This window comes from Labrus bergylta, chromosome 3, assembly GCF_963930695.1.
Source record: "Labrus bergylta chromosome 3, fLabBer1.1, whole genome shotgun sequence".
NCBI lineage: Eukaryota > Metazoa > Chordata > Actinopteri > Labriformes > Labridae > Labrus > Labrus bergylta.
The window spans coordinates 14,336,789-14,363,403 of NC_089197.1; the positions used below are offsets into that span (position 1 = coordinate 14,336,789).

Consider the following 26,615-nt stretch of genomic DNA (forward strand, 5'->3'; position numbering starts at 1 on the left):
AATACTCAAACTAACAAAAACAGTGCACATGATGTCATGTTCATGGGCCCCTAAATGAAAAGGAAAGTTCATTTTTGATTATTCAGTTCCAGTAACCTAATTGCCTTCCGTAGTCAATTATCCAAGTGCATATTGCTCATTAGTACGCATACTTTTCAGCTTCATTTGCTGTGAAGTGAAAATGTGGCAATTTCAACCTCAGGGGGACAATAATGACAGCTCATCATCCAGGCAGAAAAACAGTTCAGCAAATCAGTGACCTCATCATCCTGCTTGTCCAGGCAGTCACTGTGAAATAATAGCAGTGAGGCAGAAGGGCATTCTGGGAAACACAAGCTGTCTAATGTCAGTGGCAGAGACTGAGTATGTGGCATGTAACCTACATAAAGGGGTGACAGGCACTCTTTGACTTATGGTGTCATTTAGGCATGGAACTGCTCTTGCATGAAGAAAAACAGATTCTTGGGGTAGATGTGCTGTTTTTAAGTGATAATAAATATCACTTCTAGTTTAGTATGAGTAAAAAAATCTTTAAATATATTGAAGCACACATTCCTCAATGGCCTGTTTTAAATAATGTACTTTCTGAAGGTGTTTAGTTCCCCCTGCTGTTCACATTGTAAACTACAAGTTTCTGTCCTCTGGTAAATGAATGGCAATCCATTTCTTCAACAGATAGAAGAGTTGAAGGTGTCAAACTGAAGCATATACCAAGTTACAAAGAATAACAGAATAAGGGAGATAAGGATTAAATACTTGACTCGGCTCTATAAAGCTCTTTAATGTTCTGAATTAGTGTTTTGCTTCAGATGGAGAATAAAAGTGATGCTCGTATATCTGTGATCCAAAATCTGCCACCTCAAAGCATTTGAAACACATTGGTGGAATTTCACACCGCCAGAATGCAAGCAGCGAGATCCTGTCCACAGGATTTTAGCCAAGGTGAGAAAAACAACGATCTACAGACTTGCTTGTGTATGCTTCTGCTTGGTTGTGTTAGTTTGGTTTGATATTTCTCACCTGTTGACAGGCCAAAAATGTTGCACAAACACGCATGAAGTGTCGACTTGTCAGTAAGGTAAACGGTCTGCTTAGACTTGGTGAGCTTTTGACTTTGTAAATGAGTCGATCATTGTGGCTCTGACAGTCAGACAAGTTGACACTTGTTTTCCAGTTATTTGAAGGGAGGTGGAGAAAAGTTTATCTAAATGGATGAAATTTATTTTGTGTGATTATTTTAAAAAGTGTGTCTTACTGTTTGTGACTGAAACTGAAATGTTTTTGGAAGTACATGAAATCCTCATGAGAATTTTGGAAGCCATGAAGAGAGGACTTTCATACATAAAAGATCTGTTGGAATTAATTTGCATTCACCTCAGAGGCAAATAAGAGAGACTGAACTACCTTAAACTAAAGGTCAAACACCAACTTTAGCCTTTTTGTTATTGGCTTCATTTGCCTGTTTATTGCAGGGAACTTAAAAATGTTCAAAATAAATAAATACAAGAAGGTTCGGATGTACGTACTAAAGGCCAAAAGATTGAAGACTTTAAAAAACCTTTTACCTTTGTGGGTCAGGAAATCATGACAAGACCTTTTGCTTTTATAAATTTAATGCCACCAAAAACAGCAGTGTGCTACACATCTCAGAAGTTTCAAGAAACAAAGGTCGACTGCTTATTTACAGCTAGATTGATTTCAGCACCTACTGTACAGTTCTATATTTAAAGCTGACGTTTGACACATTGTTAATCAAAACAACTGAGTGTTGTACTTTTCTCTTTTTTATAATCAGATATGTTCTAAGTTTAACATCTAATAAATGAATAATCCTATTGAAAAAAGCAAGAAAAAAAAGCAGTAACACTAAAAAAATATACATTTTCTATTGTTCTAGGGCTCAAATATTCTAATCTTTGGGTAGCAGTAAAAAGCAGTGAAAAAGATTAGGTGAAAAAAACATTTCATTTTCAAGGAATATTTATATTGGGCTTTTAAATATTTCCCTGTCTGTAAGATTGAATAATACCAGCATTCATAAAAAAGAAAGCGCACTAGTCCAGCACAGTATCAAAACAGCTTTGATTAAATTATAATTGCACTATAATAGTTTGTCATAAGATCCGAGAAAGAGTGTTCAGACTCCCAAAAGGATGCATAGTTTCATATGGAGGTCCCTTCACTGATCCGATAGTCAGACAAAAAAAAAAAAAAGTCCTTAAGTTGTCTAGGAGCTCAAGGTTTTCTCCGTCTGGAAGAAAGAAGTAAAAACATGAACAAACCTGACTTTTAATCCAAGAAATGGCTACAACGCTTTGATAGAAATGATGCTATAAATACTGTGTATACATTTAACAGATGCAAACACATGCTTTTATTTACTTACTTTTGATAGCCATGGATTGAACTTGTGCTTGTCACTGGAGCCTAATGTGAGAAAGGGTTGGAAAGGGATTGACAACATGAATACAGCCATCAAAGCTCATAATCACTGATACCTTAAGATGTATATAAGAATCTTCTGGATTGCTGAGTGTATGATATATGTATACGATAACAGAAAGGCATAAGAATAGTTCAACACTTTCTCTTTTTGAGATTCATGAAGGGCTTACCCTGTTTTCTATGTCGTCGATATGAGCTGGTCCCTCTCCAGACCCTGAACGCCTCTTGCGACTGGAAAAAAAATTGGATCTTTGTTAGTTCTCTGCATAAAACTCCCCACCCTGAACTAAACATTATGAATATAAAAACCATAAGATGTAAGTGGAATCAGTTAAAAATGATAATTTAAGTGATAAAGGCTGGAGGAATTAAATCAATTCATGCTGAGTACGATGTTTGGAAAAAGGGTGTGGCATGTGTAAAACTATCGTTTCTAAACTGAACAGTTAACATATTCATCTGTAAGTGCATTTCAGTCAACTAGTTTTTCTGCACATAATAACTCTAAACTTCTCGACCAAAAGCCTCTCAATTGGCTCCAGTGGAGGAGTGGTCAACTAATTTATTTTGACTGCCTTACTTTAGATCCTTTCCAAACTTATCGGTATTAATGTGTAATTTATGAGCTTCTTGCTGCCACAGCTAAACATGTGCAACCTAAATATTTGTCATATTAATGAATTAAAAATATTAAAAACAACTTTCCAACTTGTGTTTTGAGGTATAGTTACATAATTATCTTTAATATTTAACAGATGCGTTATGTTAATATCTTTTAAAGTCAAATTACCTTGTACAAAGACATAAATATCACAGCCTGTTTTAGATGGGGGGGAAAAACTGTACCTTGATGCTGTTGGGCACTCTTGTTTCAGTGTCTCAATGTCAGTGAACTGAACAGCTTGTCCACCACTTCTGGTCTTGAACACATTGCCCTGTGAAGAAACATTTTTTTTTTTTTTTTTAACTCACAAATGTCTAAAAGGATAATAAGGAAAGAAAGGCCTCTTCACAGAACATGGAAAAACAGAAGCAGTGTCCCATGATGATCAAAAATCTGGCCAGAGAGTAAAGTCTGTACGTGAACAACTCAAAGTCAAACTCATGCAAGACTTGAAATAATCAGAAGTCTGAATTAAGTAAAGATGTGATTTTTACCTTGATCAACTTGGTCTCGATCTCCCCGTCAGAGGCAAGCTCTTGATGTCTAAGCACATACTTTTGGCATTTAGACAGAGCTTTCTCGTTGGGGGCCGACACTTTGATTGCATTGGGTATGATTGGCTGCATGACTGTGTCTAGATCCAAATTAGAAGTTGGTTTGTGGTCTACCCATTTCTCCCCACCCGCAGAGTGTGAGCGCCTGTGCGTCAGATGAACCGGAGTGGACGTCTGGTGATCCCAGTGTGAGAAAGAGAAACCAGCAATTATTCACATGTGACACCAGCAGGAAGCTTCGGAATTTGTCCGGGTTAGTACTGAAGGTTGATCACGAGAGGTTGTTAGCTAGTATTGAAAGCAAATGTACTACTGGAAGTCCAAGAGGTTTATCTTACATTTTGGGGAGGTGGGGGGGACTTTTAGCCCTCCACATAGTCAGGAGTCACATCCCAAACAAACCATTTTCAGGCCTTCCAGAAATACATACACATCAGACTAGTTGAGTGAATAAGAAGGAACATGCAAAGCAGTGCAAAAGTAGTTCGGAGGGAATAGCAATTACATTTGAATGGACACTGAATGAATAGTATGTATCAGGAGATGTGTTGTAAAGCACAGGTGACTGGAAAAAAAAAGGTTTAAACATGTTCTTGTTTTAATGCGACAGCTGATACAGTAATTCTCTTTTAAAAGTAGTATCGGATTACTCAGTTTTGGTATCAATGCACTGAGAGGGTCTCTGATGAACTCCACATTAACTGGCTTTCTTCTAAAATAAAGTTTTGGATGGCCCATTGTTGATGCTGGATTCCATTTCCACATGGTAGTTGTTTAAGAAAGCCTCATAATCAGATAGAATTACTGCTTTGTCTCACTTCATTAATTTTTGATTATTTGAGTCGCTGGGAATAAGTCTGGAACCCATCGAGGCAAAATTTCAAATTTATAATATGAAGAAAATTAAAGGCAGAGTCAAAATAACAAACACTTCCACATGTGTATATTTTGAGAAAAGCCAAGTATCTCGGGATAAAACAGCATTTTTTAATTTGACAATTTGGCCCCGTGTGTAAAGTCTGACTCTGGTCAAAGGTTGTTTTCTATTTGTATGTTTCTGAAAACAGAAAGCATGAGGTGCTCGTCCATTGCAGTGGTTAGAGCATGAGCCCCATGTAGAGTCCAGCGTCAAAGTTCCAGCGACCTCTCCCCTTTGCTGCATGTCATCCCCGCTCTCTCTCACTATGCTCTTAAGCTGTCCTGTCTAATAAAGGCAAATATCCCCTCCCCCAAAATTAAAAAAATAAATAAATAAAAAGGTGCATTGTAGCATCTTCTCAAAGAAAGACAGGATGTGAAATCTAGATGGTAATTTTTTGTGAAACATTCACAAAGTTATTGAAAACCAAATATAACTAAAAAGTTACATTTTAAGTTTTTGTTGGGATATTTTTTTTTGTGAAGCCTAATAAATGAACATGCAACATTCTGCATCAGTATTGTACAATGTGTATTTCTGCAACTTTTGAATTCATTAAATAAACAGGTATTTTCAGTGTTTTTTTTGGGGGGGGGGGGGGTTCATTGTCTGTGATAATGTAGTGCTACTCATATTTGACATGATGTGGAGAAAGGAAAAATAAATTCTAGAGAGCAGTTAGAGACTAAAAGATCTACAAACATGTTAAAACTACTCTTAAAGCTTTAAATGCAAGTCAAGAGGATTTACAAGCATGACAGGCTGGTCTACCTTACCGTGTGGATAGGGAGAAACTCCAGCCTTCACTAATGAAGCACCTCTACTTAAAGCATTTCTAAACAAGCAGACATCTACTGATGACACTACGGGTGCAGTTCTACAAAGGCGACAAGGCTCAAGCTACAGACTTGTAAATTAAAACATAATCTTAAGGAAATCTAAGTTCTAACACACACTGACCCTTGTGCCTGCTTCTAGGTCTAACCCATAGACAAGAGTCGTAGCTGGGGCCTCAGAGTCAGGGGCCCAGAGCTGGCCTCTCCTGCGACCCACGCTGCTGGTGCCTTGGCAGGGAGTCCGGCTCCTGTATTGCGGAGTCCCAACATGCCTAGCTCTGCTGCTTGAGTCTACAGGGACCCTGTGCTCCCATTCAGAGATGCAAGAGGCTACAGAAGGATAGGCTGAAGAGGAGGAAGGTGTGGGGTAAAGGTCCTGAAAAGCCCTGACATTGGCTCGATTTTGGTTGGAAGGAGTTTGGCTGATGTCCTGAAAAGTGACGAAGGAATGGTGCCAAGCATTGTGGATGTTAGGGGCTCCAGATTGACACAAATACACAACAGGGTGATACAAAGAAGAAGCTGCTGTGAACAGTAAACAGAAATCTTAAGAGTTCAGGTTTAAGTTAATCGGAATTATTAATGACATGCACAATTTTCAGTTAAAATTGTTTTTAGAGATGAATTGAGTGCAAACGGAAGGAGAAAGCCTCATAAGAGTAAATCACTCACAGGAAGTGACGACGGCGAGGCAGACCTCTTCTGATCCCTCTCTCTTGAAGGCCTCTCAGGCTTCTCTTGGCGCTCGACGGGAAAGCCAACACCCCCACTGCCACTTTCCGTCACTATGGCCTTGAGCTGCTTCAGCTTTTCATCCTTCACCCACAACTTGTTCTGCATCTCCATCTGCTTGGCATTTACTCGCCTCTCCTAATAATGAGACGTCAGTAAAAAGTTGACCGAAGAACATGCATGAATTTTCAAGGCCGGCCTGCATTGCACTGTTCCCGCTCAAGCAACAGCTAAAATGTTAAACATTGAAATTTGTATTAACACATTTTGAAAACCACTACCACTGGACAAGATCTCTAAAATATAAAGTGTTGCAGTTGCCCAGTGTAACCCACATAAAGCTACATTGATCATAATGATGTCTGTGTGAGTCATCAATATAAAAACTAAATATTACCAGATAGAAATGCACCTGTCAATAGTTCCACTTACACACTCCTTCTCCCACTTGAGCTTGGTGTCTGTCATCACCCCCTGCATGCGCTGCTCCATGCGCCTCCTCTCTGACAGCTCTCTATGCAGCCTCTGCTCCCGGGTCTCCAGCTCCTGCTGAAGGGAGCGTTTGTCCTGTTCGTACATGTCCGTAGTCTTCTGCAAGATATCGACCTAAAGAGGACGCCCGGTAGTTTCAGAGTGAAAAAAGGGAAATCAGACTACATTACTTCTTTGAGCAAGTGTAAAAAAAAAAATAGTTAACAAATGTAGAGCACTGGACAATCAAAGAAAATAATGTAAAAGGACACAATACCTTATATTCTAATGTTTTGGATTTTTTTTCTAGTCGTTCTAACTCCGCTCTCTGGTTGATGATGACTTTGTCTTTCTCACTCAGTTTGCTTCGTTGGTCATGAAGGAAGTTCTCCTTTGCATTAAGCTGACTGTCAAACTGCTGAATCATGGATTTCAGAGTAGTGGCTGCAGGAGAAAACACATGTTGCTTATCCCTGTAGATAAAAAAGGACTCAAAGACCAATAAAAATCCTTTCAAATATTAGATTAAGGTGTCATGGGCAGATAAGCCGGAGTTTAAAAAAAAAAAATGCCTTCAAAAGATTACTAATTTTTGTTATTGCCTAAAATTAGCAGTGAGGAGAACTTTGTATCCACACCAGAGTCTCATTTGGCTGTAGTATAAAAAGCCCAAACCGGTTTTGTCGAACTGCTCTGTCATCATCTGACGGATTCGATGCCTCCTTTCCAGGACCTCAATCAGGCGGGGCAACGTCATATCATCAGCTGGGTCAGCCAGCTCACAGGGAGGGAGGGCTGGAAGGCTTTCTATGAGCTGACTCATTAAACTTTGGTCATCTAATGTGGGAATAAGAACACATTTAAGCAGATTTAGTAACATATAACTGAAATAAAATAGTTTAATATATGTTATGAATATATAACATGTAAGAACACACCCCGACATGAGCACAACGAGCTAGCAATACAAACTTGAGGGTAATTTACCGGCATTATTCGGACCTTCCCTCTCTTCTAGGCGACGTGACAGCTCATCTCTGAAGACCTGGTTTCTGTGTCTGCGTCCAGCAGCAAGGCCACAGATAGGCCGGTCAACTGGCCGAGCAATCTCCACCTCCTGGGTCATCTCAGCAAAACGCATCACCAGCTGCAAAACAAAGAATTGCATTTTTTTAGAAACACACTCATAGTTCCTTCAAGCCTCCAGCAATTCTCAAAGTTAAAAACTTGGAGAATATCTGGATATTTGGGGGACAATTAGAAGAGACAACAGATAAGTCGCTGTCAAATACCATGTCTTACCATAGTTTCATCATAATCATCAGCCTTTGGGTTGACACACACAATCATCCGGACTTTTCCTTCTCCATCAAAGTAGTTTTTAAACAGGTGTGTAACTTTAGAGTCCCTGTATGGCACCATCTGGAAAAGGAAACAAGGCTCTGTGAAACTGCATCTACTGGAACATTAACAAAGAACAAAGAAAAAAAATAGGAACCTTATTAGTTCCACACATCTGGTTTTCACGCAGGACTTCCATACATGTGCGCAGTGTCATCAAGGACTGGTTAATATTTCCTGTGAATGAGAGGTGAAATAGACTGAGAAAAATAAACAGTCTGAATGAACACGTTTAAAATGTTGCAGATTCACAGAAAGACATCAGATCCCACAGAAAGGAATTAACTGACCTGCTTCACGGAGACGGCTTCCCTCTGCCCGGGTTCTGCTGGTGCGCTCGCTGCCTGCCAGGTCCACCAAACACAGCTGGCTCACGTTCACCTGGTTTTTGTCCTAAAGGAAGATAAAATGCTTAATGACATGATGAGCTCCAATTGAAATTCAAACAAAATATTTCCACGTTTTGTCGTGTAAAACATGAAAAATGTTTTTTGAAGTGTAACTTCTGAGCTGCATGTCACCTGTAGAATGTGATCCCCATCAGCATCAAGCGGAGCCTGGGCTAATTTCACCATGAACACACTGTGGGAGCGACTGGATTCACGATTTAGTTGAGTGTTGGCTATCCTCCTTTTCTTTTGCCCTGAAAATAAAGATATTTTGTCAATAAAAGCATTAACAAATGTTTTTTTCAAATAACTATTTTTGCCTTTATTGGATAGGAAAGTGGATAAAGTCAGGAAGAGAGAGTGGAGAATGACATGCAGCAAAGGAGCCACAGGTCAGATTCAAACCTGGTCTGCCCGCTTTGAGGAAAGTTTGTACACAGTAGGGGTGCAAACGAGTACTCGGGTATTTAAAAAAAAGAATGAAAACTCTAAAGTCAGATCCGCCGAACTGCAGCGTGTCATCTTCAAGTTAAAAAAATAATAAAACTAAAAACGTCAAGGAGGTGAAAGCACCAAGTGTCAGAGGTCTGCTGAGGTTAATAATCGGTTACAAATTTTTTTTAATCGATAATCGTTTTGTAGTCCACATTCTTGTAAATGTTTTTTGTTGCATTGTGTGTTCTAGGATAGGCTTAATTCAAAACAGAAAAAAAGGAGCATACTCAAAGAGAAATAAAACTTCAGGAGCACGAGCACAAAAAGAAAATAGATGACAAACAAAGCGCTGATAAAGGCTCTGAGCTGAAACGCGTCCGTTGTTGATCTGTACGCTGCTACCCTAACAAAAATATCCCTTTAATTAACCCCTTTATGAAATCACAATGAACAAAAAGTCCCAAACAAATGAAATATGCAACACGATCTACAAACGTTTAGTTCAAATTGTCTTTTTAGTCCACAGAAAAAGAAGGACTTTCACTTTGCAATTACCGCTTCACCCCACCAAACCAACAACGCTTGATATCCAGGACAGAGCAGCATAACTAGATGTTTTCCTATATTTTGGAATTTTAAATGATTATTCTTTTAATAACTACAAAACAGAACAACCTTAAAGGGAGAAATAGCTCACAGCGGACGGACGAGCGAGATTGAGCGAGTGTGTCATTACACACAGAGGAGAAAGATGAAACAGGTCACCTGTTCTATTGTAACTTCATTCACCAGAGTAAAGTGTGCTCTGCACTGCAGACTGTAGTCTTTGTTAACACAATGTTGCTGTCAAAACAGCTTCAACGTGCGATGAGTGCGCATTGATGTCTGCACATCCGCTCACCACACTCACTACTCTAATTATAATAAAGTGTTAAAACGGTCATAACACGTCTGTGTGAGGTTTTATTTGAGGTTTGCTGTCTGTTGAAGTAAGACATTTCATATTTGAACGTGAATACAAAGTAGGCCTTTTACTAACAATTATTAAAATCCAGAAGATTCAAACTAAATTAACAAAGAGATAATGTTTGTATTTCCACTCACCTTTCCAAAACACTTCAAAAGCCTCCTCTGTGGATTTCACTTCGACCTCTGTGCAGCCGGCAACATACATGTTGTGATTCTGGTCCTCTCGGAGAAGTTTGGATTGAGGTGGTCTGAAACAGGTTGATGAGAATTATCAACACACACCAACAATGCACACAGGGATGGGTTGCTTTAGTAAGACAAGAAGCAAAAGCAAAATGATGTTAGCTTTATAACTAAAATAACATACAGTACATTCTAGGGAGAAATGCAGACACATTCAGGGGTACAGACACATGCACAATGGGTTTGCACATAAGACATTAGGAGACATTATGGGTATCTAGACTAACAGTAACAGCAGGGAGCTAATCATTGAAGACAACAGCCACAGTCATGTCAAAGCTAGCCAGTAAACTACACTTGTCTATTTACAGAGCTTTGGATTAATGGGATGGGAATGCACTGATGACCAACACAATAAAAAAAGCTACAGCCATGTTACCCCTATAAATAAACAGAGTACTGAGCGATGTACTTTAACTGGCCACATACATGAACTCATTATTCCGTACAGGCGTGCCTCCACCGAGCCACCTAACAAACACAGGATTTGTACAAGTGCATCTCGTCAACAAAAAAATCACAACTATAAGGAACACCTTAGTTGTGCACAGAAGAAGGATGTTAAGAGTGTCGGCAGAGTTGGGTAGCATTCCCAACTATAAAGGCAAAGACGACTGAGCTTTGTACAGAGATGAGTTAAAAGCATCCACACATTTGAACTTCTGTCACCTACTTAGGTCTGATTGGGTCAAATGGAGCATCTTCGAGGAGATCATAGATATAATTGTTGTAGACCTCGACGTAGGAAACGAAGACGCTGTAACAGCAGTCTTCATCCACATTGTCAGATTTACATGCCTCTTCTGAGCTGATCATATCTGCAATCTCTGGATCTGCCTTCTGCCTAAACACATAAACGACAAGAAAAGCAACAGTAAACAGTAATCTAAATTGACTTAACAGGCAGTAAAACCTTCAGAATTATGAACATCAATAGTATTTGAAACTTAAAAGTGAGATACAATCAGTCATAACTACCTGGATGATGGCGTTTTGGGCACGGACTGCTGACTGTCCCGCTTCTGTCTCTCTAGGAGAGCATCAACTTGATTCTGGATCTCCATTCCATTTTTGTCATCAGGTTTGAACACCTAACAAAGAAATAAAACTTTGAACCAAACAGCTCACCCACAATGCTTAAATTGGAGACAAACTTCTAAAACACAAATGAAAGTCTTACAAATCGTTTGGCCTGCCAGGGTCCGATGCTGTTGAAGAGCATGTCCAGACTACGAGGGAGTAATCCGCCTTCCCCAGGTGAGCCAGTCATGGTGAACGTCTTACCGCTTCCAGTAACACCGTATGTAAAGAGCAGACCTATAAAATAAAAAATAATAGTGGTTACAGAAGGCTCCGACTGACTTTACCGTCTGTGATATTACATATTCTGTTGGTTGGTGCGACCTTAATATTCAAAGTTTAGAATAACCAAAAGTCAAAGTAATAGTAACTCACACATTCAAACTCATATTTCACTTCTGTTTCAGAAAATGTTCCTTGAATTTACCCTTTCATAATGAATGAATGAATGAATGAAACAGTTGTAACTAACGTCCTGCTGATGAGTTAATGCTTATCCTTCCTTTATTCAATATTTGCGATTGTGCTCAGTTCACATCATATATTTCATGCATAGACAAAACTCTCACTGACTCACCGTTCTTGGAATGAATGAGGTCTTCCACCAGAGGCTTGGCAACATCCTCAAACAACTCAATTTGACTGGTATTTATACCAAATACTTTCTTAAAGGAGTACTGCGTCTAAAAAGCAAAAAGAAAATGTAGTATGTGTTAGTGGCATTCAACAAGTCATGGCAAGAAGAGCCAATAGCCTTATTAGAATCATAACATTAAACCTTTTTGTGAAAAAGAAAGGCTCAGTTCTCTAACGAGTGTTGCTGTAACTAAACCACCTTCATGATTTTTTATTTTTTTTTATCTGTTACGCTACATAAGTTTTGTTGCTGTATAAAATAAAACAAATTATCCAAATCCCTGACTTTGCAAAACCATTAAAGGCCATTTCCTAAAATGAACAAAGTATAGAGCAAAGGCGGTCACTGCAATGTGTGGATGTTGATATCAAATAATGCTTACCTCTTTGTATTCTCCATTGCGGTTTGCTTTAAGACCATCAGGAGGGTGAAGCTGAATCGTGGAGCTGCTGATCATCTCAATACAACATTCCTCATCTTCAGCTCCTAGAGGACGGATACGGCAGTATACCTACAGCGAAGATGAGATCTCACAACTTATAGACATACATTCGGGTAAACCGCAGCAAACACAGAAATGCCTCCCTCTGACTACAACAATGTTAATGTTCTTACCACAGATAAGCACAATGAAGGTTCAGCTTTATGATTAATTTTCTATGTCCACTGAGGTCTTTTTTAGAGCTGCTGTTATTCAATATTAAACTCAGTTTGAGGAAAAGATGTGTTCACTTACTCCAACAGGATCCTTCTCTACGCTGGAAGGCTTTTTTGGGCCCGGCCTCCGAGGAGTTTTCCCTTTGCTGAAAGTGTTGAAGCAATACAGAATAGAGGTCAAACAACATCAATTATTTTAAGTCACATATGTCACATTACCAGACGGCGGATTATACTAAAAAATATTCACCCAAGTAACTAGCTACACATTATTGAAGTCATACTCTCAAGTTAGGTGTTGTTGTTGTTGAGTTGAGGCAAGGACACAATTCAATTAAATACAAATACTTCAAATAATTTGAACTGAGACACAAAACCACACAAAGCAGAGTGATGAACAGCTTTTTCTTCTTACTCTTCACCATATATTTATGGAAGCCCATTTCCACAAGTTAAAAAAATAAAAATGAAAATAATAAAGTCATAATAATGAGATAAGAAGTCGAAATTGTGAGATATAAAATCGAAATTATGAGATATAAAGTAGAAATTATGAGATATAAAGTAGAAATTATGAGATAAAAAGTCATAATAATGAGATAAGAAAAATAATGATATAAAAAGTCATAATAATGAGATAATAAGTCAAAATATGAGATGTAAAGTCAAAATTATGAGATATAAAGTCATAATAATGAGATAAAAAGTCATAATAATGAGATAAGTAAAAATAATGAGTTAAAAAATTGAAATTATGAGACTTTATTATTTTCATTTTCATTTTTTTTACTGGCGGAAATGGGCTTCCATATATATTGCTTAATGTTTTTAACATATTTCTTATATGCCATCACGTTTTGTCAATTTATTTTCAGCTAAATGAAGCACACTCGCAAAGTTGACTCAGGTGTCACCTGCTCGTGAAATACTTGGTGAGGTGATGATCAGAAACGAAAGAAAAATAACGACTTGACGTAAGTTTGAATACGTTTTGATTTCCAAGAGAGAGCAGTAATAGCTTTTAGGTCAAAAGGTGAATGTTAAAGTCAGCATTGAAACGCAGACGAACAGTCAACTGAGTGCTAAGCTAGACAGCTAAGATAACTCAGCTCGTCGTTTTCTATCTATAGAGACTAAGAGAAGGTGGGTTACTTAATTGTCTGCATGTTATTAGCAGGCTGTAGCTTATTAGATGTTTATCTAATTATATTTTTAAACAATTAAAAAAAAAAAACAAGGAATAAGTTACTAACCCCGGTCTCTGCATTGTTTGTGTTTAGAAACTCCTCTGCAGACAAGTGCGCCCTGCTCGATTTGAATTCCCTCTTCCGGAAAGCTGTCGAATAATCCAACCAATCACAGTGAAGACGAGGCTGTTGCAGCGGATGTCCGGCCTCCGCCACCGCTATGTAAACTCCACCTTCTTTTAAGTGGTGTTCAAGTTTTCGGATAAATTAATCTCCAACTAGACAAATTCAAGTCAAGGCTTCAAGGATCGAAACAGCAACCCGTCAGGCTGTCATAGTAATCAGAAACAAGGCGCGCTAAAGTAAAAGTGGGCTTGAATGTTAAAATTAACGATATATTATTACATGAGTCGTTTTTACTTTGTGACATTATCATACTCGATTGTTGCTTTCCCGGTAGAATCATAAAAATCAGTGCTGAGCAAAATAATACAATGGATTGTATTTGTGGCGTCTCTGATACGACACAAGTCATGAACACAACAGATCAGAGGAACGAGTTCCCAACCAACCCATTACCGGAGGAGCACGTGAACGCAGCATCTGTAAACCAGCGAAGTGTAGCCATGAACACATAGACTGTAAATATTACGACATGATTATGTCCTTCATGGCATGTTAAATAACTAAACGTTACCTATCTCTGTTATTCAGATACATAGTTTCAACTAGGATATAATATGTGTACAAGTGATTGACTCGAAGTATAGAAGGATTCGTATCCACTTCTACAAATGAAAGTATATTGCAATTATTATTATTATATTGTATCCATTCAAAAATTGTATTTAAGAAAATTGTTCAACGGGTGACGCCGTATAACAGTGAATAAATATTAACTTACAATGGATAGAAAATATTGTCTTTATCTGTTTATATTGTTTCCCAAATTCTAAATACAATTGTACTGATCAGAAACAGTAACTTCAGCTGGGTTTTTTCTGTGATTCACAGAAGATATAACAAATTTGTAGCAAACATGCAAAACAATAAGGAAGTGTGTCCTGAAAAAAACAAAGCCATGGGAATATTGAAGATACTGTATTATACCTTATGATTATACCTCCATGTTTACTCTTGTTCATGCTCTTCTTTTCTTCCACTCGTTGTTTTGTCAATGTTGTATGAACTGAAAAATAACCTGAAATCATTTTCTTTACTGATTGATCTTTAAAGAATATTTTAATGAACTTGTATGGCTAAATAACACACTTTCTATTATGTATTCGATCAGACACATGCATGGTTGTTTAACATTTTATTTGAAAAAAAAAAATCATTATAAATAATATTGTACAAAAATACTTTCAGTTTTGTATCAAATGAACAATCCGACATTACGCAGTACAGAAACAGCAGTCATTTAGGGGAAAATGAACTACCCATCTACTTTTTATCTTTTTTTAATATCTTACATTAACAGGTGCTTAACTTTCCATTAATGTTGCTATGCAGCACAAACTCAAACGCAAACATTTTTCCTCAACTATCATAACTGGCTCTTTTGTCTTCACATGTTTTGTTCCCTGCAGCTTAGAGTCTCGTCATACACCACATGTGTGGAAATCAGAAAATTGTTTTTTCAACATATAAATAACTTCTTACGAATAGCTTAGCCACAACAGTTATAATGCTTTTTAACACGGTTTCTCATTGCCATGGAGTGTTCTTTCATATGTGTTATCAACCATGAGGCACATTCTCCCTTTGTCTCTATGTCTTTTGATCGGCTGGGATTCCTCAGACTTAAAACCAGAGGTCTAGCAGCAGGGGCTGACCTTGGCTGAAGACCTCTTTTTACCTTTATTATGTTTCTTCTCTTTGCAGACTGGGCCAGAGAGGAGAGGGAGACTGAAGAGGATGATGATAATCAGATTCTGCACCACACAAAACAGCGCTGCACCCAATGAGCTGGCAAAGGTGATGGGTAAGGAGTGTTCACGGAGCCAGGAGCGGCGTATCATCATGTCCTGCTCTACGGCCTCCATCTGGAAGTGGGTGGCAAGGATGCCGCACACGTGGAACAGCTGATGGCTGTGACCTGCAGAGGGAGCAGTCGAGTTGTGTTTGAGCTCAGGAATCCAAGAGACATGTCACATTGGAAGCAGTGGGAGTAAAATCAAGCCTGCCCTTAACCATTGAGCAAATGAGTCACATTGCCATGGGATTTCAACAGAATGAAAAAATCAGAGGTGGTTATGCATTAAGCTCATTTCACAATGTTTAACACAAATGAGAATACATTAATGAGTTAATGTGAATCCCAAGTTTACAGACAGCTGTTAATTTGTTTGATCTGGAAATTACTTCTTTCAATACTGTAGGTGCACATGAATACATCCTTTTGGACACAACATTAACTACATCCACTTTTAATTAGTTTTATAATTCTACAAAAAATGCTAAAATAAAAAAACACTTCAACTTCTAAAAAACTGCCTGCTGTGACTGGAAAAACTCTGCAAAGCTGAGACTCAGCACACTCGGGTGATTATTGACTGCCAGGTCTTGGTGGCACTCAGGTTAAACAGAGCAAGTATGAAGTATTAAAATGCTTGTGGAAATAACCCTGTGAGTGTGGTCAGTCTTACCGATGTAGTCGAAGCTGCCAGGTGCCAGGCGCTCAGGTAAATGGGTGGCAAACAGAAAGCCTGTGAGGAGAGCCAAGGTGATGTGGTAGTAGTGAAGGATGTTGGTATTCATGTCCGTACAGCCTTCCCCGACACAAAAAAACACCTGCAAAGACACACACATAGGCAGATTTACCTTCTATCACCCTTTGATGAAGCATACATTACTTCATATATATATATATATATATATATAAAATATGGATTACCGTTATCTTTTCAGTCAGATATAAGACCTTAATCATTGTTATGTTACAAAGACTCAGCTTAATCCATCATGATTTGTGGTGCTTCTATTGAGGAATGAACCCATTATTATTGAGTTCATGTTGTGTATTGTTTAGTGTCTATTGTGTTGCTTGGTGTTTCAGCTGTTGTGTTTTGAGTCATGCTCTACTTGTTATTTGATCTATGTCTATGCTCCCTTCTAAAAGCTTTTGGAAGCTTCCGATTTGTTTTTTGACATGAGAAAACAAATCAATCAATCAATCAGTCAGTCAGTCAATGAACCGCAAGGCCATCCAGAGTCTAAATTGATTTGTGCTTTTTGCAGCAGATTTGTTTAATCTGCAGCACATTCCGGTGGTTGCATTTGTTTTGACCTTACTGCTGTCAAACACAAACTCTTCTATGACCATTCAGACCAGTTTTGTTTGAAGATACAGATGCATGAAAATAACAGGTGTGTTCCTACCCTGTAGAACAGAGGAATGTTGTCAAACAGGTACGGGTAGGCAAAGGCAACAACACGCATGTATTTGCTGAACTTGGGTCTCTGGCACTCAGGGAATCTGGAACGAAGGAAGAACAAGATTATTTTCAAAAATGACCAACAGAACTTTAGTCACTGCAATGTGACTGTGGATAATCCTTGGGTTAAGAGCACTGGAGGTTGCTTTGTGGAAAGTTCATATAATCAAAGCTGAAAGTGCTGTCTATATATAATATCTATATAAAATACTTTATTGTTAATTTCACATAAAATCAAAATACATGAAGGCAAGGCAAGTTTATTTACATAGCACATTTCAACAACAAGGCAATTCAAAGTGCTTCACACAAGACATCAAAAGCATCATGAAGGAGGAAAGAAAAGAAACATTAAAATAGAACATTAAAAAAAAATCACTGGAATTATTAAATCTGAACACATGTTAATTGAAATAAATAAAGTAAAAATATAAAAAGAGTTAAAAGTTACAGTGCAGAGTTAAAATTTAAAATCGTATTAAAATTGTTTAATGAAAGGCAGCTGTAAACAGTGTGTCTTCAACCTTGATTTAAAAGAGCTGAGAGTTTCAGCAAACCTGCAGTTTTCTAGTTTTTCTAGCAGCAGCGTTCTGGATCAGTTGCAGTTGTCTGACTGATTTTTTAGGCAGACCTGTATAGACACTGTTGCAGTAATCAAGTTTTTCCAGGTCCTGCTGGGACATAAGTCCTCTTAGGGAACATCCACTCATTGATTTGCATCCATGCATTTACCCAGTGCTTTTGTGGGACCATGGTTGCCTGCCGACATTGAAATATATATTTGTGTGTCGTCTGCGTAGTTATGATAACTTATTTTATTGTTTTTTATAATCTGTGCTAGTGGGAGCATGTAGAGGTTAAACAGAAGAGGCCCCAGGATGGAACCTTGGGGAACTCTACAAGTATTTTTTGTTTACTCAGATTTAAAGTTACCTATAGACACGAAGAAGTCCCTGTCCTTTAAGTAGGATTCAAACCAGTTTAGTACTGTGCCAGAAACTCCCACCAAGTTTTCCAGTCGGTCGAGTAATATATTGTGGTCAACTGTGTCAAACGCAGCACTGAGATCAAGTAAAACTAAGACTGAAGGAAGAATGTCCGACTTTTTGATCCATTAGATGTCGCCCTTAAGCACCAGCATAAAACCAAAACAAACTGCTGTTTGGCGACAACTCCGCCATAGTGAAGCCTCCGCTCTCCCCCAGCGACACACCACCAACCCCCCCTCCTCGCGTTCACAGGAAAGAGTTGTAAATTGGAACACACCACGATAAAGCACTATTAAGCGCAAGCAGCGAACAATATTGTTCTTGGCTCAAGCGGAAATTGCCTGTGTCCTGCACTGTTGTGTTAGCAGGCTAATGTTAGGACACTCTGGTTAACTCATATTGCACGTAAATTGACACAGAGTCACTTTGATCCGAAGACACTTATGTGACATCCAAATAAACAGTGAGTATGTTATTCTTATTTTCTCTAATCATTGACTAACACAGCTTTATAGGCCTCCCGTCCATGTAAACATGATGTAAACACGGACAGACAATAACACAACCAGCGGGCTTAGCTTCTCACTTATTGTAGACAGTCATGACTCAGAGACATTTACAGAGGACATACGTGATTTCTGCTGTATTTATGAGTAAAATGTCGCACATTCTGCCTTTAACGAATTTAAAGAGAATTATGAACGCACATCTAAATAGTAATCCATGTGGGGATTGTTTGAATTTCATGGCATCCTCAACTAGCATGTTGTACTTCTCTGTTCAGGATTGAGTGCACAGAAGCTATAAATGACCAGGTCAAGCAATCTATTAAGAAATATTTTGCAATTGTGAAATTTAAAACAAATACCAACTATCTTTGATTTTTCTTGGAGTTAGGTGTTCACAGAACCTGTTTAGCCACATTTATTCTGTCATGTCCTTTAACCTGCTCAGCTGAAACTACAATCAGAGTCAGTCACTGGGTTGGGTTGGTCTCTAGAGCCATGGTTGGGTAACACCCATTTAACTGTCACTTGCTCAATCCTTCCCTGTCAACAGTGTCTGTGGGATGAAGTCTGCCTGAGGACTAAACGATAATCTATCCTTTGTAAAAGATGGGGTTGCATTTATCTATTGTATAACACAACAGATTCAGGCAGGTTAAAGCAGCGTTTGTATTGGACAGTGAAGAAAAAGCAGGAGGAGATTATTAGCAAATGCATAGTCTTTACCTCTTCATGATGTCATGATTGTATTGCAGAAATGGAAAGCCAAGTCTTAAAAGATGGAACAAAGTGAAATAGCAATTATTAGTCACATCAAGACATCATGAATCCAGAACATGAGGATACAACAATTTCATAACAGCTATGAACTCAAGAGTTGGAAAGGTGTCGTACTGATGCAGAAGGGGTACTAAATTAAATTATAAAAGAGGTCTAACTAACCTTTATATTCCCAGATATTTTAGTTTATTTCCTTGGGTCTTTAACACGCCACAAATATTTGAGATTTGTCAAATTAATATGTTGTCATTAACCAAGTATATGGTTTAGAGTTGTAACTTTATTCTGACAGTGTTTAGTTAGGAAAACCCTAGAGTAAGACATTTCTGATAGTAACTTAGTTTAAGAGAAAACTTAAAGAAAAACATATTTCTTGAATTTTTAAAATGTTTAAAATGTGTAACAGTGCGGTATGAGGTTAGAAAAGATCAGTGGAAGTATGCGAACATGTTAAAAACTAGCTACAACAGTTGGTTAATTATGGGATTAGTTAATAATAAGAAATTAAATTGCCAAATTCTCTTCATTGTTTGAGTCATATTCGATCAAGACTGTAAATCATTTGCTGGTTTTAAGTTTCTTCAATGTGAGGATTTATAACTTTTCTTAAATCATTTATGATAGCATATCAAATGTTCTATACATTAGATAAAAGGACAATTTGAGTAAGTAAATCTGGGATCTAACAAATTGTAATAAGTACATTAAAAAATAAAGCAATTAAACTGCTACTTAAAATAAACTGATTATTTGATGATTCAATTAATCAAAAATAAGCGTTGCTTGCAGCATGATTAAAAGGTTTTTAGATCACAGACATTTACATTGGAGAAGTATGGGATACGAGGTATTGCTCATTCTTGGCTGGAAAGCTATTTAAAAAGTAAACAACAGTGTCAACAAATTAATGGTATAGTGTCAGGATTAAGAAAGGTTGCCTGTGCAGTACCCAAGGGATTGATGAATACTTGACTGTTGACTTTGTTTTGGCTGTCTATATTGTTTATAATTATCCAATTATGAAGACTGAATTAAAAGAAAACAATTCTCAGCACACCTGGAGTAACAGGCCAGAGCGGTGCAGATGACGGTGTTGAGCACAGCGATGGGGATGTAGTACTGGTGGAAGAGGCTGTTCATCCATTTGTCAGGAAAAACGTACGCTGAATACACGATGGCTGACCCTACATCAGGACACATCAACAGGGAAAAATAGAAATTAAATTCTAAAATGACATCAGAAAGATTATCAGTCCACTCTAACCTGCCAGACCTGAGAGACAGAATGATGTTATCCATCACAGCATGCCACAAATTAAAACCTCAAAAATCACAGCAGAGACCACTGATGATGAATAACTAGATAGAGTTATGTTCTGCGGTCAGCTTTATTTTACTGAATTATCTGAGATGCTGAACTCAACTCATGATCTGTCAAGGTGGCTTACTTTGATTTAGCTTCATCGACACATTTGAAGCATAGACTGTAGATTTTAAGGCTCTCTCTTATTTCTCACACTGGGTCCTGGTGAACCAAGTGATAGTGAATCACATAGACTCACCCAGGCTGTAGAAACTCAGAGCTCCATAGTCAAAGAAGAAGCAGATGTGGCGAGCCCGGGCTGACATGGTGCTGAAGGTGTGAGCACAGCTGGATGTCAGCGGGTAAATGCAGCAGGAGAACAGGAAGATGAGCAGAGGCCAGGTGAAGGAGTCCTGCCATGCTCTCTGAATCAACACCACCATCACTAGTTTCCATAAGAAGTACCTGTCGGGAGAAACGGGTAACATTGTGTAAACTGGAATGATTGTGAAGCTGCAGTACGTATTTTGTTTTACAGTTTTATTACACTTCTCTTGCTTGTTTTAGAATAGTAGCATGGTGTGGGGTTGTCATAATAAAAAGAGAAGGATGCTAAAGCAAAAAGTATCTTCTATCACCATTGTTTCGTATTAAATCTCTTACTTTTTGAATCCTGATGATCATATCAACAGTCAAGAAATTGCACTACCCGAGAGCAAAGATAGCCTAGTGGTTGGTGCACGCGCCCCACATACAGAGACTATAGTCCTTCAAGCGTGTGGCCCGGGTTCGAATCCGACCTGTGGCTCTTTCCCTGCGTGTCTTTCCCCGCTCTTTCTTCTCTCTCTGACTCTATCCACTGTCCTATCTCTAAATAAAGGTATAAAAAGCCCCCCAAAAAATCATTGAACAAAATAAATTGAACTACCCATGATAGGATATGGAGCAACAAAAAGGTCTTATACCTGCTCTTTTGTAAAGTGTCTTGAGATAACTTTTCATGAATTGGCCCAATACAAATAAAGATTGATTGAAATGTCTAATGCCTGACATATTGAAGGAGAAAACAGTAACAAAAAAACAAGCACTATAAAGTGTAAACAAAAAAAAGAAAGAAGATTACACGTGATTCAATGATTGAATGCATGTTACTTGTTGAGGTAAAACTTGTTGAGGTAAAACTAGAAGGATCGTTGAATGAGTTCAACATGTTTAAGATAACAAAGGCGAAGTCAAGAATGCAGTGAATGAGGTACAAAGATAATATACTGTGGATGCATGTACAGTGTTAACAGACCTCTCTCGGGACTTGTGTGCTGACAGGAGAATATGGAGTTATTCATTTGGACATTTCTGTTTGTTAAACACCAAAAACAAGAAAGATACGATATGTTCATTAAAAAATCCAGAAGTGTTGATAGGCAATTTTTCAGCCCCAGATAGATGCAGAGTCATTAATACCACAAAAGCACAGGAATAATAAATCTCAGTTGTTGTATGTAACAACACTCACACACTTTCCAAATTCTTCCCACACTAAAAACCTGGGACGGACAATTATCCATGGATGTATTTCATTCTTTCATTTTCATTTCATTCATTTAAAATTCCTGCTGTGTTTGTCATCTCTGCCTGTCAGTACCTGTCAATGTGGCAAAACCAAGCTGTTCATGATTAAGTGTCATGCTGTCTTTTTACTCAATTAAATGCTTAATTGGGCACCAACTGGCACTTATAAAAAACAAATAGTGCAACGCACAGAGCTTCATCTCACCAGCAGGCTGTACGTTGCTTTGTGTATTTGTGTATACCTACCATTGTTTCCACGCCTCAGTGCCCCTCATTAACAAATCAACTTTATTTGTGTTTTTTCTCGTCACTGAGCACTTAACTAATCGTGGCACCTCAAGGCTCCAGCTCAGATCTCCTCATTAGCAACCGACATGTAGGGCTACACCAAGCCCCACGACACAAACACCCATGTGCCCTCAGCTACACACACACACACACACACACACACACACACACACTTCCTCCCTGGATCATGAAGTCAAGCAACTGGCATCTCAGCAGGGGGGAGTGCAGTGTGGCTGGTGGAAGCAGTAACCTCTGTAGTAAAGTTGAATCCACAAACACAAACACACACACATGCGCATACTAACAGCAGAACTGTGTCATTTACAGAGGTACCACAGGTCTTAAATGGATATAACCATCTATTTTTCCTTTATTTAGAGACAGGACACTGGGTAGTGTTGGAAATCAGGGAGAGAGAGAGTGGGGAATGACAGGTCGGATTTGAACCCAGGCCACCCGCTTGAGCTGTACATGGTTCATGTGCACTAATCATTACGCTACCCGCGCCCCAGAGTCTATTATGAAATGTTAAAATACTGGAAACTCAGATAAAGGTTCATTTTGCAAAACCCAAAGTTAATACAACTTAAAACCCAACAGGTTTTATCAACTTAGTCTTCAAAGTTTGACTTTTAACTTAAGCTACTGGATAGATCAATGTCTCACATGCAGGAATTATGGACAAGTTGTAAGTTTTCATGAAGATGAAAATGAAGTCCAGTGATCGAGTTTATCCTTATTTTGTCAGCGAAGTTGTTTTGACTTGGTCATGCAGTCTAGGAATAAACTTCAGACTTTTTTTAAGTGATAGAAATTGTAATTAGTTCCTTTATGTGTTTGTGATCATGCTGTCTTGAAATTGCTGTCGGCTGATTGAGAATCAATGAACATAAAGCGAGTCATTTTAAATAACTGTATGCAAGACTAAACCCAAACATGCGTTGTCTTTGCCACGTTTAAACACTACTTTACAGTTCTGTGGTTAAAGATGGCCGTACAATCACGTAGTGAAATGACTTACAAAAATCACCGACATGGCCTACATGTTCTGTTTAGAAATGTTACATTATGTCAGCTTGTGCATTAGACTGTATACAAATTTGAGTCCCACAGGTGCCGTAGGACGGAACACAAATCATGCAGGAGGTGGCAGATTAACTTTGCTGAAGGCTAAAGTGATGCAATAATGAAACAATAATCCAGTGAGAGTGGAGTAAAGAAATAGTCCTGTGCAGCGCTCAGCAACAGCCAAACTCTTGACATCTGGTGCTGAAATGTGTTGAAAAAATACTCGAGGGGAACTCTTTAACTTCAGATTCGTTGGATTTTTTTTTATTTTAAAATTTGAACAGATTATTCAAAATAAATTGACAGCTCGGACAAAGTTTAGTAATTGAATAAATTAACTCGAGGATTAAAAAACTGTCGTGTAGCTGAGAATACTGCTGAACTTGAGGCTACTTGTACGTCTATAAATCTGTTGACAAGAGGCACTGTGACACCGTGGGATGTTTTTGTTACCCACATTGTTGCTGGGATGTATTAATCAAAACAAACCGGTCTGTTTGTGCAATCTTTCTTATATAACTTCAGTTAACACAGATGAATAGGTGTAAACTCTGCTGCCACAACGACTTTATGACAACAAATCCACTGATCTCCTGGCCTCTTCTAAGTGCATCCATAGTAATAAATAAATACTGGGATTTATTCCCTGATTTATAATATGAATAGTAAGCAGAACGATACTTTAACTCTGGATGTGAGCTGTATAAATGAATGATATCCTTTAGTCAGTAATGTGCCAGAAGTGATCGAATAAATCCTTTACTAAATGTCTTTACTTGATAATAGCCGGAGCCTCGACTCAGGAAAATGTCAAACTGCAAAACCAAATGAAATTAAGTAAGAAAATTCTGGATTACTTGCTGACCTCTCTGGATTACTCTCTCTCTCTCTCCCTCTCTCTCTCTCTCTCTCTCTCTCTCTCTCTCTCTCTCTCTCTCTCTCTCTCTCTCTCTCTCTCTCCCTCTCGCTCTCTGACCTACAAGCTCAACAAGCTGTTCAAGATTCCTCTTTACGTAGAGACATAAAGAATTACCTTCTCACTGTCATGAACGTAGAAGCACTTCAGTGTAGTTAGAGTATTTAAAATCAAAAATCAAAGAGGACGTATGAGTTTACTTTCCGATACAAACTCTTTTTAAATTGTGGTGAAAAAGTTATAATCTCACCCTTGCTTAATGAATAAAAACTGCTCTGAATTTCTCAGCTGTCTCGCCTTTAAAAAAAAACATTTGACCTCTCGCCGAGTGTGCCCTCAGGATCGTCACATATTGTTATTCTAACAAACACACGACAGGTAGCACATGCATGTTAGGAATCCTAAAACTGAGCCATAGAGCAGCATAGTAAACACCATACCAGGTTGGCAGGAAGTGGGTCCAGATGTTGAGCGTCTCATTGGTCAGCTGGAAGAGGCTGAGGATGCAGTCGGTGGCTGAGCTGCGGGGATGTCTGTACCCGGAGATGATGCTGTCCTCATGGAAAACCTGCAGCAACATCAAGTCAGGGTTAGATCACAGTCAGTGTGGCAGCTTTGTGAAGCACATTTCGCTACTTCTCTGGGTGCTGAATAAGTCTTAAGCTTCATTGAACAAAGTGCAAAAACATACAGGATATTCTGATGGGGGATGGGTTGTAAATGTAAAAACCTGTAAAAAAAATGTTTAACAATGGATCACAAGACTTGTTTTGGAGTCACTGAAGGTGCCCATGGATAAATCTGAGAGGAATTTAAAGTTATAAGAAAGACAGAATGATGTTGTTATTCTTGTGAGACACTGATACTTTTAGCTTCTCAAAAATGTCTTGAATCAAAACAAAAGAGAGGCAGCATCACTATTCAGTGGTCACACTAACAGCTTGTGTTTACGTTATACTCACTGTAACACACTGATAATGTTCTTATAGTAACCACTGATTTATTGGACATTACATTCAATTCGCAGATTATTTTTGAACATATAAACTTGTTCAAAACTGAGACACAGCGGTAGAGTTTGTCGTCTCTCAACCGGAAGGTCATGGGGTTGAATCCCCATCTCCTGCAGCCACATGTCGATGTATCCTTGGGCAAGACACTTAACCCCAAATTTCTCCCGCTGCTGTGTCGGCAGCATATGAATGTGTATGAATGGATTAGTTACTTCTGATGGTCACTTTACATAGCAGCCTCTGCCTTCAGTATGTGAATGTTTATGTGTGACTTGCGCTTTGGGTAGTCAAAAGAAAAAAGCGTCACACAAGCTCCATTTACCATTTACAATTTAACCTCAAACAAGCAGCAGAAGTACTGTTATGAAGTAAAGTAAGAAAGCAAAAGGTGTGTGTAAGTTAAAATGTAAAACTCACTGAGTACAATAAACTATTTTTTTTATTTTACACTTTTGATTCACAGTTTATGTTTTTAAAGGTGTTTTTTTTTTGAGTATACAGCAAAGTCTGACAGTGTGAGAGCAAAAATATCCTAATAATTCAGTGAAGTTGAACTTACTTTGGGCACCTGATTGATGGTGAAGACTCGCGGTAACTTGATGAGGCTGAGCATGACTGCTGCAGACTGCTGCTGCTGTCAGGTGTGGGAGCTGAAGTGAGGCCACGCTCGGTGTGACTCCTCCTTTATCAGGTTTGTGTTGCCATGCTGTCCTCCAGGTTTCATCTCCACCCTCTTCAAACCCAGCGAGAATATCCAGTGTACCTATGCCACTCCTCCTTCTCCTCCTACTCCTGCTGCTGCTTCTGTCTCTCTCTGGATTAGAGGTCATGTGCACACAGGTGTATTCCCACAGACACAAAAAGGCATAAACACACATACACAAACATACATACAAACACAACAGGCGATTTGCCACAGGAAGTCGAGAACATTTTTGTAAGACCAGTTTTTCAAGATTTAACCAAAATAATGGCTTCTGCTCAATTACAGCATCATAACATCCACAAAGAAAAGACTGTTGTTCTCAAACAAAGCTCCACTTTTTGTTCTTGCATAACACTCTTACAAAGAAATGACAGTCTGGCTAGTAAGGTAGGTTTCAGAAAAAATCCCTAAAAAACAG

At 38.5% G+C, this 26,615-nt stretch overlaps 2 protein-coding genes across 7 annotated transcripts; both read right to left on the reverse strand.

Moving 5' to 3' along the window:
* Positions 1-1,595: 1,595 nt before the first annotated feature.
* Positions 1,596-13,756, reverse strand: LOC109989438 (kinesin-like protein KIF23). 6 transcript variants are annotated; one of them, XM_065952770.1, is made up of 24 exons: positions 13,686-13,756; positions 12,512-12,578; positions 12,158-12,286; positions 11,716-11,821; positions 11,239-11,375; positions 11,037-11,149; positions 10,732-10,902; positions 10,488-10,529; positions 9,951-10,063; positions 8,544-8,665; positions 8,313-8,415; positions 8,120-8,199; positions 7,924-8,043; positions 7,609-7,768; positions 7,297-7,458; positions 6,899-7,065; positions 6,583-6,756; positions 6,091-6,288; positions 5,543-5,848; positions 3,604-3,837; positions 3,292-3,380; positions 2,616-2,676; positions 2,387-2,427; positions 1,596-2,251 (listed from the first exon to the last, which is right to left on the reverse strand). In XM_065952770.1, the coding sequence occupies exons 1-24, from the start codon at positions 13,697-13,699 to the stop codon at positions 2,236-2,238; spliced, it is 2,925 nt and encodes a 974-aa protein (XP_065808842.1). In that variant the 5' UTR covers positions 13,700-13,756; the 3' UTR covers positions 1,596-2,235. The 6 variants fall into 6 exon arrangements, with proteins under 6 accessions (XP_065808842.1, XP_020496844.1, XP_065808844.1 ...); XM_020641188.3 differs by lacking the exon at positions 10,488-10,529; XM_065952772.1 differs by lacking the exon at positions 5,543-5,848.
* A 1,168-nt stretch (positions 13,757-14,924) lies between these two features.
* Positions 14,925-26,225, reverse strand: paqr5b (progestin and adipoQ receptor family member Vb). Its single transcript, XM_020641238.2, has 8 exons — positions 26,051-26,225; positions 24,919-25,046; positions 20,897-21,102; positions 20,392-20,518; positions 19,281-19,325; positions 17,004-17,100; positions 16,271-16,415; positions 14,925-15,720 (listed from the first exon to the last, which is right to left on the reverse strand). Exons 1-8 carry the CDS (start codon positions 26,102-26,104, stop codon positions 15,440-15,442), a joined length of 1,083 nt encoding a protein of 360 aa, XP_020496894.1. The 5' UTR covers positions 26,105-26,225; the 3' UTR covers positions 14,925-15,439.
* Positions 26,226-26,615: the final 390 nt, after the last annotated feature.